The following is a 20075-nucleotide window of genomic DNA, read 5'->3' on the forward strand; positions in this document are numbered from 1 at the left end:
AATTAATAGGGATATATACAAATAATAAATACTGGTTAAATCTATCTTACCTTGCTATTTCAGAAATAAAACGATATTTTTCTATAGGAGGCTGTTCTGCCCAATCTATTGGTTTATACTCAAGTGAATAATCTAAACTATTGCGAGGCTCGTCACCAATTATTTCTCGTCCACTTTCAGTTATTATCTGTAAATTTAACATCGCCGATGGAACTTCCAATTTTTGCGCATCTATTTTTGATCATCAAGTTTATAGGAATTTAAAGCTATATTTGATTAAGTTTTTAATTAAGGATGAATCTTACCGGGGAAATGTGTTCGAACCATTGGTGAAGATGGTCCAGTTGGACCCCAAGCAATATGGTTCATTGCTGCTAATCTGAATTCATAATTTGTGTAAGGTCGAAGGTTTTGCATTAGCCAAAATTCGTGATCAATATTTTTAGCCACCAATTCCCATTCACCTTCTATAATAAAGAATTATATTACGATTAATTGATATATTTAAATGGTTTAGTTCATAGATCTATTATACGGGGAGGTTCACCAAGCATGCTCACCACCATTTTTTCCAATAATAATTTATTTATTCAAATTTTGGTTTATGGAATTTTTAAACATACTTAAAGATAATTTGTTTAAATTCTTAATTTTTTTTTGTACTACTTAAAGATATTCTCCAGTGATGATACAAACTTCTGTTTTTAAAATGAGAACCCTCCCTCTTTTTTACTGTAAATTTAGTTAACCTGTGGACAATTTAATTTAATGTACCTAACTCAAAATTCAAAATGAGTAGTTTCTTAGTTATTAAAATGTTTTTACAAAGTAAATAAGTCTCTATAATAGTTAAAATAAAATCAACAAAATATTGAAATTTATTAGTATTTTTTATACTTAGGCCATTATTACAAGTTATTCGTGTTGATAGAAAAATATTAATGACTAAAATTTTGAAATCACCATAGCCCAATATATTATATATACATTATAATATTACCATTAAACTTTTATCTTTATAATACATAGTTAAATAACTCAAACAATACTCATATGATTTTTGATTCTAATATATTACATTTTCAGAAAAATTGTCCACTGAATAATTTACGGTTGAAAAGGGAGATTCTCATTTGAAACAGAAGTTAATATCCCCAAACAAAATTCCTTAAGAGGCACAATATATCCAAAAAAATTGAAAATATGGTTTTTAAGTTACTTATTTAAAAAATTACAAAAATCAGATTTTAAATCTTCTTTTCCTCCGCCTTCTCTCCCAACTATTTGGGATCGACCAAAAAATCAGATTTTTGTAAGTGGATTATTGAAGAAAGACAGGAAAATGAGTATACTCGGTGAATCATTATGTAGATACATTATGGGTTTTCTAATTTTAAAAATTTAATTTTTGTGTATATTAATTGTATAAGCTTGTACATCTGTAGTTAGTTATTAAAAGAATGTACCTATACACAAATAACTTGTAAGGCAATAAATTGATATTGTAATAATTTACAATTCAGTAATATATTTGATTAGATACACAGCATTTTAAGCTTAATTGACTATTGAAAAAAAAAATAAAAAAAATATGACAGCATTTTAATAGAATAATTACATAATTTAATTCATTCAATCGTAGATGAAGAACAACGCATTTCATTAAATTATACAACTTACCATTTTCTCGTACTTCCAATTGATAGCATAATATTGGAGCATTTCCATCATGTTTCGGATGTTCCCATCGTAACAAAATTTCAGTATCAGAATATTCTTTTACTATCGGTGCTTCCATAGGTCCAGGTTCGTGTGCTAAAACGAGCCTTTTAAAAATTTAAGTATAAGTACGAAAATCTATAAAAATTAAATAAATAAAATAACTCAATTTACCGAGCTCTTGCTGTAGTTTGTCCAAATTTATTTCTGGCCACAACTTTATATATTCCTAGATCCAACTCTGTAGCTGGATCTAATCTGAGAATAGATCTTCCATCATTATCTTCTAACATTTTTATTCTATGACTTTCAGTTAAAACTATATCATTTCTATAACATATTAATATTTACTAGTAAAATATATTTATTTTATCTATGATATGTTCCTATAAAAATAAAAACTAACTTGAACCACTGAACTAATGGTTTTGGTACTCCAACAGCTAAGCACATAAGATCAACTGGTTTATCTGGTTCAACTGGTAATTTTTGAGGCTTTTCTCTAAAGAATGGCGGTTGTCCATCAATTCTTGATTCTAAAATTGCTTCTGCTTCTACATGAGCAGTTGGTCTAGAGCCTATTTCTTGTTTAAGTCTCCTTAATGTGTAAATGTCAGCACCATATTTGCTGATTCTCGCTTTTTGTTCATCTTCAATTTCTTCATCCATGATATCTGTAAATTTCCTTCTTTCACGAATAACTGGAGCCTGAAACAATATTATTTTGGTTATAATTCGATAATCTTATTCTGATTTATATTTTAAATGCATTATAATTATTTTATAGCTTCGATTACCTCCCAGTCTAAATGTGAATCACTTCCTCCTCTAAGTGTTAAACTTTTACCGGCAACTTTCATGTATTCTCTTAAACGCACTGGGAAATTTGTGTCTCTTAATTGTAACAAATATGTATCGGGACCATATTGATAGTGACTTTCTGATTTAATTATTCCTATTTCTGTATCTATTGGCTCTTTGGATGGAAGTTTATCTTTCCATGATGGTACATGTTTCTTTGGTGGCTTTATTTCTGGTTCTGGAGTAGGACTTGGAGTGCAATTTAAACTAGGCGGATAAATCATTTTTGATGGATGAGTGAATGCAGAAGACAATGGACGGCGTCTATACCAATTTCTACAAGACGAGTTACTATACCAATCCCTGAAAATATAAATAAATTGTGTTAAACTATTAAAAATGAGATCTGAAGTTTAAAAATCTTACTTCAAGTTGTTGTAATAATTTCGAAGAGAATCTGTGTTTATTTGACTAGTTCCTGCGGGTATATCTTCACCAAATTGTAACCAGGGATGCTGTAGAGCACTTATAACATCCAGACGATCATTAGAGTTATATACTAACAGTTTTGAGATAAAGTCCCTAGCTAAATCGCTGATTTTGGTACTAAGTGTATAAGATCCACTTTTTACTCGATTCAAAGTATCAGCATCATTTACACAACGGAATAATGATACTCCAGTTAAAAGTAAATGAGTTATCACTCCAACTGACCACATATCGGATGAAAGGTCAACGCCTTCTCCTTTAGCTATTTCAGGAGAAATAAACTCTGGCATACCATAATCAACTGGTTCCAATTTTCTTCTATTAATTTTTCTGCTGAGTCCAAAATCACATAACTTTAATGTATCGCCTCCTGGGTGAGATATTAGTAAATCTCCAGGCTAAGAGTTTAGAAACGTAATAAATAATTATAAATAGTTAATATATATAGTAAGTATATATAGTAAGTACTCACTGTCAGTCCCAAATGGGCAATTTCAAAATCGTGCATGTACTTCAAAGCCTTTAGTAGTTGAATTATATATAAAGCTATATCATATTCTGTGAGGAAAGAATGTTTGGTTAGAATATCCAAAAGCTCACCACCTCCAGCACTTTGTTTTAAGTCAAGGAAATTATCGATGTTTTAAATAATGTAGTACAGATTTGGATATCACTCTTTGAACCCCCCCCCCCCCTTCTTACCTGTAAATGTACAATTGATACATACTATTGATTTTTTTTTTTGTAATACGTTGATCTCAGAGAATGTTATAAAATTGTAATTTATAAATTTCACTATATTAGTATAAATATTTTCTGACTAAAAAAAAAAAAATTAAATAAAACTATGTAGTGAAAATAAAACGTCAAGATTATAAATTATATTAAAGGATACAGTTCTGTGATTAATGTGTATGTTCTGGAAGTCTGATATGCATCATGAATACGAATAATTCGTCTATTGCTCAAATCAGTCATTATTTTTAGCTCATTGTCCATTAATTTCGTCAAATGATCTCCTTTTGCATGCATAACCTTGGCAGCGTAATTTCTACCCGTTGATCTTTCTACTGCGTGGTACACAACACCCTGTGTACCGCGTCCCAACTCGTCTCCAATATCATATAATTCTGAAAAATCTTTTTTCTTCCATTTTATGTCAGTTTTACCGTTGTATGAATAATCAGATTCCCGGTCCTCGACATGTATAGCCACTGATGTAGATATTGATCCAGCTAAATTACGAGCACTTATACTATACAACCCCTCGTCTTTCATAATAACATCTTCGATACGGAGTATACAAACATTTGGTTCTACTTGTTCAATCTATTATTTTAAAACAAAATAACATAATTATAATGACATAAAACATTCATTCATTTTATGAATTGATTAATTACTTGAATTCTAGCAGAATCGACCAAAGGTTTCCAATCTTTAAACCATTTTATTTCTGGATACGGAACACCAATAACTCTAGCTTCTAATTTACAGTTTTTACGTAAAATTACATACATTTCTTCGGGTCGTTTTATGAATTTAGGGTACTCAGCAATTTGTAATCTAACTCTTTGTCTAGCTGTTCCATGTTCATTTGTTGCAACCGCTTCATATGTTCCTATATCGCGATCCAACATCCTTAAATTTAACATACGATAATTATTAAATTATATTTTTTACTTAAGCTTAAATTTAAGAAAATATGATTTACTTATTAATAAATAGTGTAGCTTGGCCATTTCGGGTATAGCTTGAATCATAACGACCACCCATTTCTATTAACTGATTATCAAAATAATATTGCATTTTTGGTTTTGGATATCCATAAACAAACCAATATAAATTTGCATTATGACCTTTAACACCATATTGCGTATCATGTTCTTGATGTAAAAACCTGTAAGTACGGTAATGAAAATGTAAGCCATAAAACAGTGCACTAATTAATTTACCTCGGCGCTTGTGCGTAGTTGTCATGAGGAGGTCTTTCAATATCGAAATCTTTCGGGAAATAAGGCGATGATTCTGGCTTAAAGTTAGTTCCTATTTGTAGATAAGGAGTAAATTTAGGTGGATCTGGCTCTAACTTTTCTCTTTAAAAATAAGCAAAATAATGATTTTATAAGGTTAAATAAATATTTTAAGACTGTTACAGTATTTTTATCGTACCTGTATGTCAGGACAAATGGCGAAGGATCACTAATTCCATAGTTATTTTCAACTCTAACTCGGAACTTATAATCTCTAAATGGTATTAAATTATGTATATCGCAAGCACAACCTCGAATACCGGCTCTCACTGTTGTCCATTCACCTTTTGGCTGTTCTTCCATTTCTACTAAATATGTTACTGGAGTCCTTGGCGTGATTGGTAAAGAAGGTTTCCATGTAAGAGTAAGTCTTTTATCAGACATTCGAGTAATTGAAGGAGGATCAGGTAATGGTAGCGGTGCTCCAGTTGCACGATATCGGTCAAAGTCTTTGTAAAGTTCACCGACCGGGCGTTTTGAACGCGAATCCAAACCATCTGTAATATAATTATTACTTGAGTTATATATTTTTTTAAATATTTGATTATTAACTTACTATCAAATATAATGCTTGCTTCACAATAGGCTTCTCCATGGGGGTTATAGATTCGTAATTTGTATCGACCAGAATCAATAATTGAATCGGCATGTAATATTTTTAATCGCAGCAAACCAGAACCTTCTTTTTCCATTCTAATCCTTTCAGTTTCATATAATCTATTAGTATCTAAAAACCACTCATACTCAGGTTCTGGCCATCCAGTAGCACATGCAGTAAATTTAGCTGTCATTCCATCATAAACTTCACAATCACCAATTTTCTTCATAAAGGATGGTGGTTCTTGTTTCCTAGATTCATCAACACTAAAAAAATTATAATTATTTCACATTTTAGTTCTTGTATACACATTTATAGTACATTCGTGGAGCTATTGAAAGTTGTGCTTCGCATGTAGCTGTTCCATCTCTGTTGGTTGCAATACAGCTGTACAATCCCGCGTCATCACTATTTACATCCTTTATAGTAAGGCTACATACTTCCCCATCACGTTTTAATTTGTATTTATCTCCATTCGTAAGTTGATGACCATTTTTATGCCATATAATATTTGGAGATGGAACTCCAGTGACTCGAGCATGGAATTTAGCGTCTCTTGAAAGCAACTAAATCAATAATTAATAGAATAACAAAATACAATTACAATATTGAGCATTTATTTTTCTAACTTGTTGATTATGTGAAAAACGTTGCGTGAAAACAGGAGCTTGATAAAGTTTACGAATGCCGACTTGACAGTCAGATTTGGTAGATCCTAGATTATTTGTTAAAGTGCAAGTATACTGTCCAGCATCTCCTGTGTTGGTATCAAGTACTTCAAGTCCAACTTTATAACCATCACAGGTAAAATGAACTTTATTGCATGGCTGTAATACTTTTCCGTCTTTTTCCCACTTAACGTCTGGTATAGGGTTACCAAGGAATGGAGCTAATAACGTTAATGCATTGCTTTCTTCTACTGTGGTATCTTTAAGTCCATGAAGAAACTCTGGTTTAGATTCTAACGAATCAGTGTTTATTTTTGCTGTAATTATATTTCAGTACACAATAAGTTATTTAAAAAAAATAATAATTTAAATTTATTGTATTACAATTTGAAAATAATAAATGCTTTAATTAAACTTATTTTAGAATTAGAATTCATAAATACATTAATGTACAGTTGAAAAATTAAATAAATATATATATATATTTCAGTTCAACAATGTAAATTCCAATAGTATATATTTTGTAACACAAATTAAATATAATATATTATTTAATTAATAAAAACAAAAATATTGACTTACAAGTTACCGAAAGTTTAGCCTCTGATACAGAATTTCCATTATCATTTGAAGCAATTATTGCAAGTTTGCCTGCGTGTTCTGGACCAGCTTTTTCAATCAATAAATAATGAAGACCATCAGGTTCATGTGCTATTTTGATCTTTTCTCCATCCACTATTAATGGCTTGTCATTGATTGTCCTTGTATAAGATATACGTATAATATGTAATATATAATATAATATACGTAATTGTATTTATTGAATATGTATTAGAAATTTAAAAAAAACTTGCTTACCATGCCATTTCTGGTAGTGGAAAACCAGATATCCTAAAGGGTAATTTTGCTGGAAATCCTTCTACAACTTTAGAATCTCTTAAAGGCGTGATAAAAGCTGGTACTGTAGCTGCTGGTCTTACTTTAACTTGAATTTGACCAGATGCTTTACCCAGTTCATTTGATACAGCAATTTCATAGTCACCAGCGTCTCCAAGTGTTGCTTTTTCAATTACTAGAGCAATATTGCCGTTGGGACCCATCACAAAATCAATTTGAGGACAAGGATGTAATACATGTCCATCTTTATACCATTTTACAATAGCATCTGGATAGGCTACGTATTGAGCTTCTATTTTTAAAATTTCACCCTCACTGACGTCTACTTGATTTGGGTGTTTAATTATAACTGGCTTTTTGGGTAATTCTAGAAAAATATGTTTAAACTTTTAACAAAAAGTTTTAAATGCTGAAATTGTTAACATGATATGTATAAAATTATCTAAAAATTTAAATTGCAGTTACTATAAAGTACGATCGTTTCTTTGATTTTATATGCAAATAATAGATTATGTAGAAACAATAATAATTCCTCAAATTATCATTAAGAATTTTCTGTTATTTATAATTTAATTTTAGTACTTTAAATTCAATAAGATATACAATTTATTTATTTTTCAAACTATCATATTTCAGTTTTATCTTAAGTTAAAATATAATTTCATGTTATACAATTTATTCATTGCACGAACTTACCATTAACTACCAATGCAGTATTAGTAGCACTTGTACCAAAATTATTAGTCGCTATTATTTTATATGCACCACAATCTGCTTGTTCAACTTTATCAATTTTCATCGAAATAATGCCGTTTGGATTTGCTTCTAGGGAAATATGTTGTGGTTCATCATCCTTATTATTTCCTTCCATATTTTTAAGCTCTTCCCCATCTTTATACCATGCAACATGAGGACGAGGGCTTCCAATAAGTTGTGTTTGAATTTCAATTGGTGATCCTTCAACACCTTCTGTTATCCGTTCAAAAGGTTTTACAAAAGAGGGCATTATTTCTGCCATAGTTAAATTTGATGATGTTTCAGCTTCACCAATCATATTTACAGCTTTAACTGAGAACTGTAATAAAAATTAAACGTCAATCTACAGTTAACTTAAAAATAAATATTATCTTACGTTTGCAATATCTAAACTGCTGAAATGGTCTATGGTAAGAGTACTTTTAATTTGGCCTTCTTCATTTGTATGTATACTGATTCTTAAGTCAGGTATTACGACTTCCCCATTTTTAAACCTATGCAGAAACGTAATTATTTCTAATAAAATATTTATTATAATTAATATTACCAAGTGATTTTAGGTTTTGGAATCCCATTAACTCGTACAGATAGCTGAACTTCTTCATATTCTTGTATCGTTAAATCTTCCATCAATTTAACAAATGAAGGTCTCTCAGCTAAAATTTAATTTTAATTTGATTAATTATTTCCTAGTAAATTTAGCCTAGATAGATTTACTTACTATGAAGTTTAAGGTTAGCTATGGCAGTAGTTTCGCCCACTTTATTCCAAGCTTTAACTACATATTCACCTTCCTCTTCTGGATTAACATCTCCAATAACTATTTTGAACTTTGTTATATCTTTATCTAATTCTTCACTTGTGAGTTTTACAAATTCTCGTTCTGATAAATCTTTTCCATTAATAGTCCACACAATTTTAGGCTTAGGTACTGCATGAATAATTGCTTCAAATACCGCTTCCATGGACGGTATTACAGTGATGTCATGGAATCCTTCTATTTCAGGTTTCATTACAATATCTAGACGAGCGCTACATTCAGCTGAATCAAACTTATTAGTTGCTTTTACTCGGTAAACACCGGTATCACTAAGTTCAGAAGTTGGAATTATCATTGTAAAAGTACATTCCTTAAGGCCATTAGCTATTTCAGATGAATCAATACTAAAATCAGCATTGACATTATTGCCATCACAAGTCCATTCAACGTCTGGAATGGGATCAGCTATGAGCGTTATTGACCATTCAACTTTTTGACCTTTTTTAACTTCTAAATCAGTTAGTGGTTTTCTTATTTTGGGCCCACGGAGCAGTTCTACATCTTGTACGTTAAGTTTTGCTGATTTCATATCTTCTCCTACTTCATTAGTTAGTTTACAGCAATATGAACCAGAATCAGCCACTCTTAAATCTTGAATAGTTAATTTAAATGATTCGTCTTCATCGGAATCATTAATTTTGATATTTCTAGTGTTTGATAATTCATTGCCGTCTTTGAACCTTAAATATTAAAAGTACATAAAGTAGTTATATATATTTTATTAGAATTTAAATCAATAAACTTTTACCATTGAACTTTTGGTTTAGGAACACCACGAGCTTTGACATTAAATACTTTTGTAAGTGATTCATAAGTTTCATCATCATCCATACCAGATATAATCTTCGGAGGCACTAGATATTTCAAACAAGATAATTAATTATAATTTTTTTTTAAACTTAAAAAAAAAATCTTACCAAATTATGAGGAAGTATAAACAATATGTTTAAATGTATTATTTACAAGCACAAAAACCAAAAAATATTTGTTATTGGTTATCTTGAATAATAGACATCAAAAACAAAATGGGTTAAAATAATGCAGTATTAGGCGCACGGTAACTTAACACAATATGTAGCTTAAATAACCTGAACAATGACGATTTCTTAACGGACAAGAGATAAAAGACAACACTGACGTTACTATACATCATATTTTGTATACCTCCTATTTGTTTCCCTCCACTTCTTGCCGTATCATAGTTTTCTTCTTTTAGTGCATTAAAAGTTTTAAATGTTGATATATTTTCAGTTTCTTTATTCGTATCATTCAGAGAATCCTCGTCAACTATTTTATCTACTTTTGCTTTGATATTTGCAATTTTAGTGTTATTTAAATCGTTTTCTTTAGTAACTAAATGTTTATTCAAAATGTTGGAATCTATTATATCTTTTGATAATGAGAGACGAATTGAATTATCAGGATTTAAATCTTCCACTATATTTTTAGAATTATCAAAATAATTTAATGAAAGAGAATCATCATGTAATATGTTCGTACTGCTATTAGATGTACTACATTCAATAACTTCTTTTCGCTGCGTTCTTAGTGGTAACTTAACATTTACTTTATCTGATAAACTTGGAATAGGTTGTTCAACCATATCGTCTTCTTTATCGATAGAATTTTCTTTAATCGGAATTTGTAAGTTATTGGTGTTATTTCCTCTTTCTTTTTGGTGTAACAATGGGACATTTGTTAAATCTTTAGGTTGCAAATTGTTTATAGAATTTTCAATATCACTTGATGGAATAGCTTTCTTAGGTAAAATTATATCCAGATTCTTATCTTTTGACAAAGATTCAAATGTTGAGTGCTGCTCATTATTTAAATTATTTTCCTTATCTAACAAAGAACTTTCATTTTCAATATTTGACAAATTAGGAACGAATTCATTTGAAGTTTGAGAGTTATTGTATAAAGTTCCATTTTGAAGATCGGATTCTGATTTTTTCGTAATTAAATCAGTTAATATATTTTGATTTAACTCGGAGCTTAAGAATTTCCCTAATGGTTCAGTATTTGATATTTTAGAATATTCTTTTGATGGTAACGAGTCATATGACTTATCATTAATTTCAGATGTATCGGCAGAATTTAATTTAGTTGTTGAACTATTTTCAATGCTTTCATCACACGCGATTTTTGAAATGCTAGAATTTCCAACTAAAGAATCTGTTATATCACCTTCGTCAAATGTTGAACATTTTTTAGTACTTTCAGGTTTAATTAAAGGTGTCAATAAATTGTTATCAGTTTTTTCTTTTAAAGTGGATTTAAAATAAGTATTATTTTCTTTAATAGAGTGTTTTTTTTGTTCATTATATTTATTATCCTCGGAAATTTCAGTACACATCGCACTTAGAGCATCACTTATCATACTAGACTGTCTTATTAATGATTTTCTACGAAAGTCAGCTTCATCGATATTAGACATGTGTAAGGGAGTAGATTCATTTGATTTATCATTGTCTAAAGCTGTTTTATAATTACTTTTTAGTTTATCATTTAAATTATTTAAGTAATCATGCTTGCCAGAAAAATGAATTGACTCATTTAAATTTTGCTCTATTATTGGTTTGACTTTATCATCAATTGTATTATTCATTATAGTTAATTTATTTTCATATTCTTCTGTTGTATATCGAGGGGATAATTTGGAAATTGATTCTTTATTTGATTCATCTTGTTTAATAATAGGTGAAATAGAATTTTCCAGAGTGAAATCCTGTTTTTTATACTCAGTAGAAGGCAATCTAGACAACGATAATCTTTTTGGTGTTTCAGAAAACGCTTTAATATTTTTCTCAGACAATAAAGAATTATCACATTCTTCTATAGAAGACAGTCTTGATATTGAATTTCTATCAGCCCTATTCAAAACTTTTTCTCCGTGTTTTGAATATTTTTCATCCGAATGTTCGCAGCTATTCCCTAATGTATCAGTAGACAAAATACCTTTTTTTCGTTCATCTGAATCATAGATTTTGTTACTAATAAGTTGTTTTGAAAAATTATCTGAAATTAATGAGGTTTCTTTTTTAATTTTTGTACAAGTATTAGAATTATTTGGAATTAATTCATTTATTAAATTTTCCGATAGCTCTGGATGAGCTAAATATGGATTGTTTATATTCTCTTCTAAAGATGATAACCTTGAAACTGATCTTGCTTTTAGTGTAGAAGATTCACTTAACATGCTATTACTCCGTGATAATATATTGTCTGTATGATTTACCTCAAATTTATTCATAGTATAGTTTTCCTTTTCCAATATATCTTCTAAATCATTTCGCTGTTTTTGTACTCGTTTTAGTAGTTCTATTAAAGAATTATCGTCGTCTTCATCATAATTATCTCCTAATGACGCTTGAAAGCTTTTATTATCTTTCATTTTTTTAATCTCATTTCTTACTTCTTCGTGTTTTTTTACACTTTCAATTACCCAAAATGGTTCTTCTTCTTCGTCAGAAGCTGTGTGAATTGATATACTTCTATCTATTTTAATTGGTATAATTCGTTCATCCCTAGGTTCCTCTACAATTCCATAGTAATTTTTACATTTAATAGAAGATTCTTCCCAACTCATTTCCACGCAACTAAATTCTCCTGACTGGCTGCTCATTATAACTAAGCTTTCCTCGGTTTTGATAGATTTATCACCATCTGCAACGCGTTAATTATAATAACCTAATTTAATGAAAGTAATATGAACACCATAGATGCCTTTGTTTGACTCCTGTAAAAAATTGCATACCTATATTAGTTTTAGATGAAATACCAATTTTTCTATCTTCTTCCACATTTATTTCCACTAATTTCTCCTTGGTGCTTTCCATTTTGTCGATTTTGATTGGCAATGTCACTAATAAATTTAATTACTGTGTATTTAACATTTTCGTATGTTATTTTGTTTACAAATTTATCTAATAGCAACTTTAAGCTTTTAGCATATATAATTCTATTCTATGAAATCCCAAAATCCCACATATTTTGTAAGTAGCTATATAAGTAAAATAGCTTCTATTTACACAAAATATTTAGGAAAATCAACTTACCTTTTTCTTTTTTATCTACTTTTTCTTCCATATCCTCATTTTTATTTTTAGCTGATTCACTATCATCGTCATTGAAATCAGTTGAATGTTTCGCTATTTTTTCAAAGGTCATGCAAAATTATAACATTTAAAATTAAAAATTAAAAAAATTAGTTCACAATGGATTGGATTGATATTCGAAAACATGCTTAATAAAACGCATGCCCTATATTTATCCAAAATTTAATAATTTTAATTATAAAATAGGTATTACAGTTGTTGTTTAAATATCTAAACAAGTCTTAAAAGTTTTTACCTAGGATATTTACTATACTCTTAGTAATAGCTGTCCCCATTTCGTTAGTTGCTCTAACTTCATATTCTCCACCATCTTCTACTTTTATAAGATTGACAGTGAGACTAAAATTCTCCACTCTTTTTTTGTCTTTTGATATTTTGATGTGGGCATCACTACGTACTTCTTTGCCATCTTTGAACCATTTAATTTCTGGAATAGGGCTTCCGTGACAAGTCACTTGCAGCTTTAGCATTCCTCCTTCCGTTACCTCCATGTCACTTAATCCTTTCTTAAATGTAGGTTGTGCTATTGAATAAAAGAATAGGTTTCATAGAAATACCTAAGTTTAAGTTTAATTTTACTTTATCTTACACATAACTGTAAGAGTGGCTTCCGAATCATAGGTTCCAATTTCGTTTGTTGCTCTACATTTATATGTGCCAGCTAATTTAGTCTTTGCTTCTTTTATAATTAGCTTGAAATTATCTCCATCTTCGGAAAAAGCGAATTCTGTAGTTGTTTCTGTTATTTCTTCTTCCTCTCGGAACCTAGAAATTAATATAAATAATTAAATAATTTGTTTTATTTATGCTTTTATTCCCATTACTTTACCATTGAATTGACGATTTTGGATAAGAATTCAATTTTACAGTAAACTCTACGTTTGTATCCCCTTCAATTGCTTTTGTATCAGTTAAAGGTGTTTCAAAAATTGGTGGACATTTGACTAACAATTTTCCTTCGCTTGTATTTTTCCCAAACTCGTTACTTATCTCACACGTATATTTGCCTGAATCTTCCCTAGTAAGATTACTAATTAAAAGAGTATGAACGTCTTCTACAGCGTTAATTTTGATGTGTGTTTTATCAGCAATTAACAATTTATCTTCAAAGTACCTGAAATATAAAACAACTATTACTTAATTGTTCTTCATGCGTTAATATTATTGTTTTTACCATTTTACTTGAGGTGGTGGGTCTCCCTCTACTCTAACGCTCAATGATACATAATCACCTTCCAAAGTTTCAACCTCTTTTGCTAAAACACCGATAAATTGGGGAGGCATTTGAAGATTAATTCTACAAGCATCAGATATTTGACTATATTGGTTAGAAGCAACTACTGAATATAAACCAATATCTTCCATTTTACAATCTTGAATAATTAAAGTATAGACTCCAGATACTTCATCGGTAACATATTTTATTCTATTCGATTTTTTTATAACTTTACTATCTTTATACCTACACAAAGTATAAATTTTTATCGATAAATTAAAAATTTTACTATAAAAATGTATGAAATGTTACCATTGTACTATTGGTTTTGGAGATGCTTCAATCTCAACTGTTAATGTTATATCTTTTCCAGTAACACCTTCATAGTCAATTAAATTTTTTCTGAACTTTGGAGCGGCTTTGATCGATAAATTGATTGTTTCTGTGTCAGATCCTAAATCATTTTTGGCAAGTACTTTATATTCTCCTTCATCTTCAACCTCAACATTTTTTATCACGATAGCAGCAATCTCATCTTCAAACATGACTTTTATTCGTTCATTTTCATTAATTTCTTCATTATTTTTAAACCAAATGATATCTGGCAATGGATCACCGATTACTTTAGCCTCTAAGATGGCTGTGCTTTGGATTTTCGTTTCAAATTCTTTCACATCAGTGGTTATTTTCGGAGCATAAGGCAAATCTAGTTCTTTCACAACACCTAAAATTAATAAAAATTCAAGCTAAATATATCGATTTAATTTATAACACTATAATTATATGTTATTTCATTATACCTTGGACACTAAGCTCAGCGCTACATGATATTTTTCCATGACAAGTAGAGGCAATACAAGTATATAAACCAGCATCTTCCGGTTTTACGTTTTGGAACACTAAAGCTAATGAATCCTCATCGTCCTTGAATAATACTTTAAACCGTTCTTCTGGGTTGAATGGCTTTCCATTTTTCAACCAGGTAAAATGTGGAGTACCATCTGGTACTATTGTTTGCATTCCAGCCCATAAGTCTTTTTCATCTAAACAAAAATATATAATTATACAAATGTTTAACCTAGTAAAGTACATAATATAACATCATACTTGTAACTGAAACATGACAAGAACATGATTCTTCGGAGTATTTATTACTAGCAATCACTCTATATTCTCCTGCATCTTCAGGTTTTACGTTAGGTAGAATTATTTCATAGAGACCTTTTTCTTTATTCACTTCTAATATTTGTATTCTTGTATCTTCTTCAGATATTTCTTTATCTCCTTTGAAACTAAATAAATATAATACAAATATAAATACATTAAACTTATACAATATAATAAAAAAAGCTATTTACAATCTCAATTTAGGCAGTGGATTTCCTTTTATCTCAATCATAAATCTAGCATGGGTGTTCTCTAAAAGCTGAGTATCAGCAAGTTTGACAGCAAAAATTGGGGCGTTCGCTTTAGCTCTTGCTTTCTTTTCATCTGCAGAAACTGAAAATGTTCAAGTTTTATAGTTAATGTTCATTTCATTTAAAAACAAAAGGATTAACTTACGATTTTCAACAAATAGGAGTGCTGTACTTGTAGACTCTCCTAAATCATTTTCAGCTTTAACGGTGTAAGTTCCTGAATCTGACATTATTACTTTATTTAATTGTAATTTATACAAATTTTTTTCTTTATCTTCTGTTATGGTAGTTCGATTAGCAATAGTATTTGGTAATGGCATGTTATTTTTCAACCATGTGACATTTGTAGCACCCTCAATTTCACATTCAAATATTGCATTTTCTCCAACTATTATAAGAAAAATAGTAATTAGGAAATCATTTTACTTTAAATACGTTTAATGCAGCATTATGTAGTATATAAGCAATTATTTTTTTGATAAACACCATATGATTTTTAAAATATTTTTCAATCTACTTTGGCTTTGGTTAAAATAAAAGCACATTTAAAAACAAATTTAAATTTGCATTACTCTCACGTGTTTATCACCTGCGAGAGAAGATTCGTTATTCATTGATCTTCCTGATTTAAATTCACCCTTAGTGTCCCACCATTCATTACACTCTTCAATAATACCTTTTCATTTAACGATATAGTTTTAACAATAGTTGCATTAATAGATAAATGTATTAAAAATATAGATACTTGATAAGTTATTTTATTTTATTTAATAAAATATTTTTTAACAAACCTCCACGATTAGTTCCTTTAATATTGACATGAAAGTATGGTTTTGAAACACCTTCTATATATTTTAATGGTTCAGATTCAATTTCTTCTTCAGCTGGTGAAGGAGATCTTTCTGGTGGAGGTGGTTCCGTTGGAACTGGTTCTACTGGTGGAATAGGCACTTCCTCTTTTATTTCTTTTTCAGCAATAACCTCTTGATGTGGAACAGGCATTTCAATCACATGAGGTTCTATACCAACATAAATAGCAGTCCAAATTAAAACTTTACTTTCAATTTTCGATATAATTTTTTCAAATGTATTTTTTAATTAGAAGTCATGTAGCCACAGAATCATCATTTATCAATTACTTATATTTATGATTTCATTAAATCTTTTGACGTATATTATCGATGGATTTGGCGATGTGAAGGAGATAATATTAGTATATAGGTAGGTATGCATTGTACTGTACTAACAATACTTAACCTGTTTATTAACATTCCAAAATATATTTCTCAGGAAAATTATTTAATTACTTATGAGTTATGTTTATGATTTTCCTATACTATATTATTATACTATCTATTAATACTCAATTCAGAATAAAGGTTTCCGGAAGGATAATAGAATACACACATCAATCCCCAAAACCGTTTTCGCAATACTCTTATTCTGAATAAAGAAAATAATATAAAGGTTTTTAATTAAAAGTAGTGACAGAATAGACGATGTTTTACATCCAAAGCTCGACAATAACTTCTTATTTTTTTACAGGATATTTAAAAAAAGTTTAGCAAAAGATGAAATATTTTTTTATGACAGTTGAATTTTAAATTTTGACGAAATCAAATATTCACACATATAACAACAGTTTGTTTAAACAAGGATATTTTTTATTTTTTTACGGTTTATAAAACATTGAAATTGCAAGAGTTTATAATAGAGAATTTTAATCCGTTCCCTAGTTATGAGGGTAATTTTTATTTAATGTTACACGAGAAAAAAGTAAACGACACTGAAGTGTCAACGGGGGTTATATCTTATATATAAAAAAATTATTAATTCAAACATTACTAACCTTCAACTTTCTCAGGTTCTGGCCGTTTTTGAGGTTCAGGTGGTGATGTGCATTCAAATATTGGTTCTTTAGGTGGAAGTGTAAGTGGTGGACGTTTTGGCTCTTCAACGTGTTTCAACGGTTTAGGTGCTAATCGCCTTTCAATAGGATCTAAACCTTCTTCAATTTCTGAAGAAATATCTAATTCAATACCTTTAAGTGGTTCAAATAGATCTTCATCCTTTTGTTTTTGTACTTTGATATCGTCACTGTTATGTTCAACATTTGTCACTAAAATATAAAATCATTAACTAAAAACTTATAATTAACATTATGATAAAAAAGAAGCAAGTTCAGCGTATTATAATTGTAATTAATAGCTTAAAGCGCGTGTAATACTTATTTTTAATATGCTCAAGTTAATAACAATTTTTTAAAAAATCTCAGCTTTTTAATAAATTATTTAATAGTTGCAACTATTATTTATTTAAAACCAGATCAAGCATACGCGTAATTTATTTGTATGAACCTGTAATAGAAGATTTAGAAGATTCTGTTATAGAAACGTATTCTCGCTCCCAAAATTGGTCTTGTAAATCTTCTTTTTCACCTTTTAACCGATAATCCCATTATACATTTTTTTAGAATATTTAAATTATTTTTATGCTTTAATGTATAATATTAATTAAATCATCTATTAAAAAATATAATTATCATTAAAAAAATATATATATTCAATACTTACGTAAATCGTTTCTATGTTCTTCAATTTCTGTAATCCATTGATCCCGAATCAAATCTTCATTGGCCCTGAAGGTGAAAGGATAATTTCCAACTTCTCCTAGTCTATGATGAAGTATCCATACACGCTTATTGTCTGGAGCTGCTTTTACAGTAACTTCGGGTAACTGTTTGAAAAAAAAATAATATTGTTTATAATTGTATATATTTACTTTGAATTGTACTATATTACTCTAATTATATCTTTCAGTACGAAGACAGATTTATCTTCAGATATACGACGAACTTTACAGACAAGGATTCTAGATTTAAATAAAAAGCAATAGCGCTGATGCCCTTTAGGATCTTCGGCGTCTTGTACGTAGTACCATCCCTATAATTTTATAATAGTAATGTAATGTATATAGTGTATTCTAATAAAATATACAATTGTTGAATAGGTATGAACATTGATTATCAATACTAGATTTTTATAAGAATGAACTATGAATCTTTCAATTCAGAATCTATGTATAAAACAACACACAAAAACACATGTTAAAAATATATAGGAAAAAACCACCGACTATACAAAATTTAACCTTCAGTGATATTTATAAACTTTTGATGATTAATAACGTAGTCGTAGTCCACTTACGTGTTTTAACAATCGGCCCAGTTTATGTATAGTGCCATGAAATCCTTCTATATTAGTTAAAAATTTCGTGTCGGTAAATCGGTGTGGAATTGATAGCATCAATTCCAGAGCTCTTTCTAAATCAGTAGTATCTTCTCCTATGAGTAATGAGTATTTCACTAATTCCTAATAAAATAAAATATGTATATTGTTTGTATAACGTAAAATATAAATTAAATTTGTTGTCATACATTTATCGCAAAGACGCTGATAAAAAATAATTCAAGGAAATGTTTTTCCGTTTATTAAAAAAAAAAAAAAAATGTTTTTATATTACTAATTATACAACTGCCATCCAACAACCCTGACCATAGTTAAGCTGCTTTTAAATTCTAAGATTAGGAAGAGCACTATTAGTTTAACGATATTACTTAAAATATTAGAAAATATTCAATAGATATGGTGTTAAGTGTAATACATGCTTTTAAGTTTATATAAACAATTTATGAAAAATAATTCAGAAATTAAATATTAAATAAGTATAAAACCATATTAAAGTTTATAAGAAAATTTTAAGTTTAAAATAAATAAATAATTCTAGATATTATATAGGAGAAGAAATTATTTATACAACTATACGTAGTATTCTGCATCCAATTATTAAGAAATAATGAAAATAAATAAAATGTATATTATATTTATTGCAAAATATGTTTTAAAGTTATAATTGTTACCTAAGATTTTCTTTCATTGATTTTTTATAATATATATTTATTTTTTTTGTCTATTTTATCATTGTAGGCATTACGTTATATATTATTCATGTAAAATAATCTGTTTTTTTTTTTTACTGTATTAAGTTATGTATAGAGCCTTATAACTAACCTTGAGTAGTAATTGATAATCATTAATTCGTTGTATTGGTAATTTCAAGTGTTCTGAAAGAGTTTTATCGTCACCAAATTTCAATCTCTCATCCTGAAATTGAAACAAAAAGTGAACATTTTATGTTATAGTTAACTTTTTTTTTCACTGGTGACCGAATTTCGACCTGACAACAGACAGTGTAAAAATATACTGCTGATGAATTTTCAGGAAATCGTCACAACAAGTGTGAGCGTTGTATGTATAAATAAAAAGTAGTCTTCATAGCTCTTCCGTTATGATCATGCATTTAAAATAGCGCAATTTAAAAATAAATAATCACACACCAGTTCCTCTGCGATCTATAATTTTTTTTTATTACAAGATATATCCAATTTTAATATGATGCTATACAAACGATCTTAAACTTTTTTTAATGAATACAATCATCTATAGTACTTCTATAAATATTATATAAAATATCAATCAAATC

The 20075-nt window shown here is 29.0% G+C and overlaps 1 protein-coding gene across 8 annotated transcripts in view; it reads right to left on the bottom strand.

Moving 5' to 3' along the window:
- Nucleotides 1-20075, bottom strand: part of Obsc (Obscurin) — a 68493-nt gene that overhangs the window by 6565 nt on the left and 41853 nt on the right. For 4 of the 8 annotated variants that reach the window (XM_089222818.1, XM_089222819.1, XM_015516160.2 and 1 more), the window contains 43 exons: nt 19604-19696; nt 18740-18904; nt 18335-18475; nt 18107-18269; nt 17891-17971; nt 17383-17652; nt 16325-16552; nt 16123-16209; nt 15679-15921; nt 15474-15615; nt 15223-15407; nt 14916-15158; nt 14428-14839; nt 14074-14361; nt 13729-14013; nt 13489-13664; nt 13135-13422; nt 12840-12932; nt 12539-12646; nt 9946-12447; nt 9530-9635; nt 8683-9461; nt 8509-8617; nt 8338-8455; nt 7902-8280; nt 7167-7572; nt 6891-7069; nt 6270-6625; nt 5962-6206; nt 5599-5906; nt 5182-5539; nt 4965-5105; nt 4724-4909; nt 4413-4650; nt 3905-4338; nt 3482-3620; nt 2947-3407; nt 2517-2883; nt 2126-2427; nt 1894-2049; nt 1681-1826; nt 306-467; nt 51-231 (listed from right to left, as the gene is read on the bottom strand). In XM_089222818.1, coding sequence (XP_089078944.1) covers nt 51-231; nt 306-467; nt 1681-1826; nt 1894-2049; nt 2126-2427; nt 2517-2883; nt 2947-3407; nt 3482-3620; nt 3905-4338; nt 4413-4650; nt 4724-4909; nt 4965-5105; nt 5182-5539; nt 5599-5906; nt 5962-6206; nt 6270-6625; nt 6891-7069; nt 7167-7572; nt 7902-8280; nt 8338-8455; nt 8509-8617; nt 8683-9461; nt 9530-9635; nt 9946-12447; nt 12539-12646; nt 12840-12932; nt 13135-13422; nt 13489-13664; nt 13729-14013; nt 14074-14361; nt 14428-14839; nt 14916-15158; nt 15223-15407; nt 15474-15615; nt 15679-15921; nt 16123-16209; nt 16325-16552; nt 17383-17652; nt 17891-17971; nt 18107-18269; nt 18335-18475; nt 18740-18904; nt 19604-19696 — 12449 coding nt within the window. The remainder of the gene's footprint in view (nt 1-50; nt 232-305; nt 468-1680; nt 1827-1893; nt 2050-2125; nt 2428-2516; nt 2884-2946; nt 3408-3481; nt 3621-3904; nt 4339-4412; nt 4651-4723; nt 4910-4964; nt 5106-5181; nt 5540-5598; nt 5907-5961; nt 6207-6269; nt 6626-6890; nt 7070-7166; nt 7573-7901; nt 8281-8337; nt 8456-8508; nt 8618-8682; nt 9462-9529; nt 9636-9945; nt 12448-12538; nt 12647-12839; nt 12933-13134; nt 13423-13488; nt 13665-13728; nt 14014-14073; nt 14362-14427; nt 14840-14915; nt 15159-15222; nt 15408-15473; nt 15616-15678; nt 15922-16122; nt 16210-16324; nt 16553-17382; nt 17653-17890; nt 17972-18106; nt 18270-18334; nt 18476-18739; nt 18905-19603; nt 19697-20075) is intronic. The other 4 variants (XM_015516158.2, XM_015516159.2, XM_015516161.2 and 1 more) reach the window with 4 other exon arrangements.

This window comes from Diuraphis noxia, unplaced genomic scaffold (assembly GCF_037042655.1).
Source record: "Diuraphis noxia isolate RWA-SAM2 unplaced genomic scaffold, SU_Dnox_SAM2 contig0003, whole genome shotgun sequence".
Taxonomy (NCBI): domain Eukaryota; kingdom Metazoa; phylum Arthropoda; class Insecta; order Hemiptera; family Aphididae; genus Diuraphis; species Diuraphis noxia.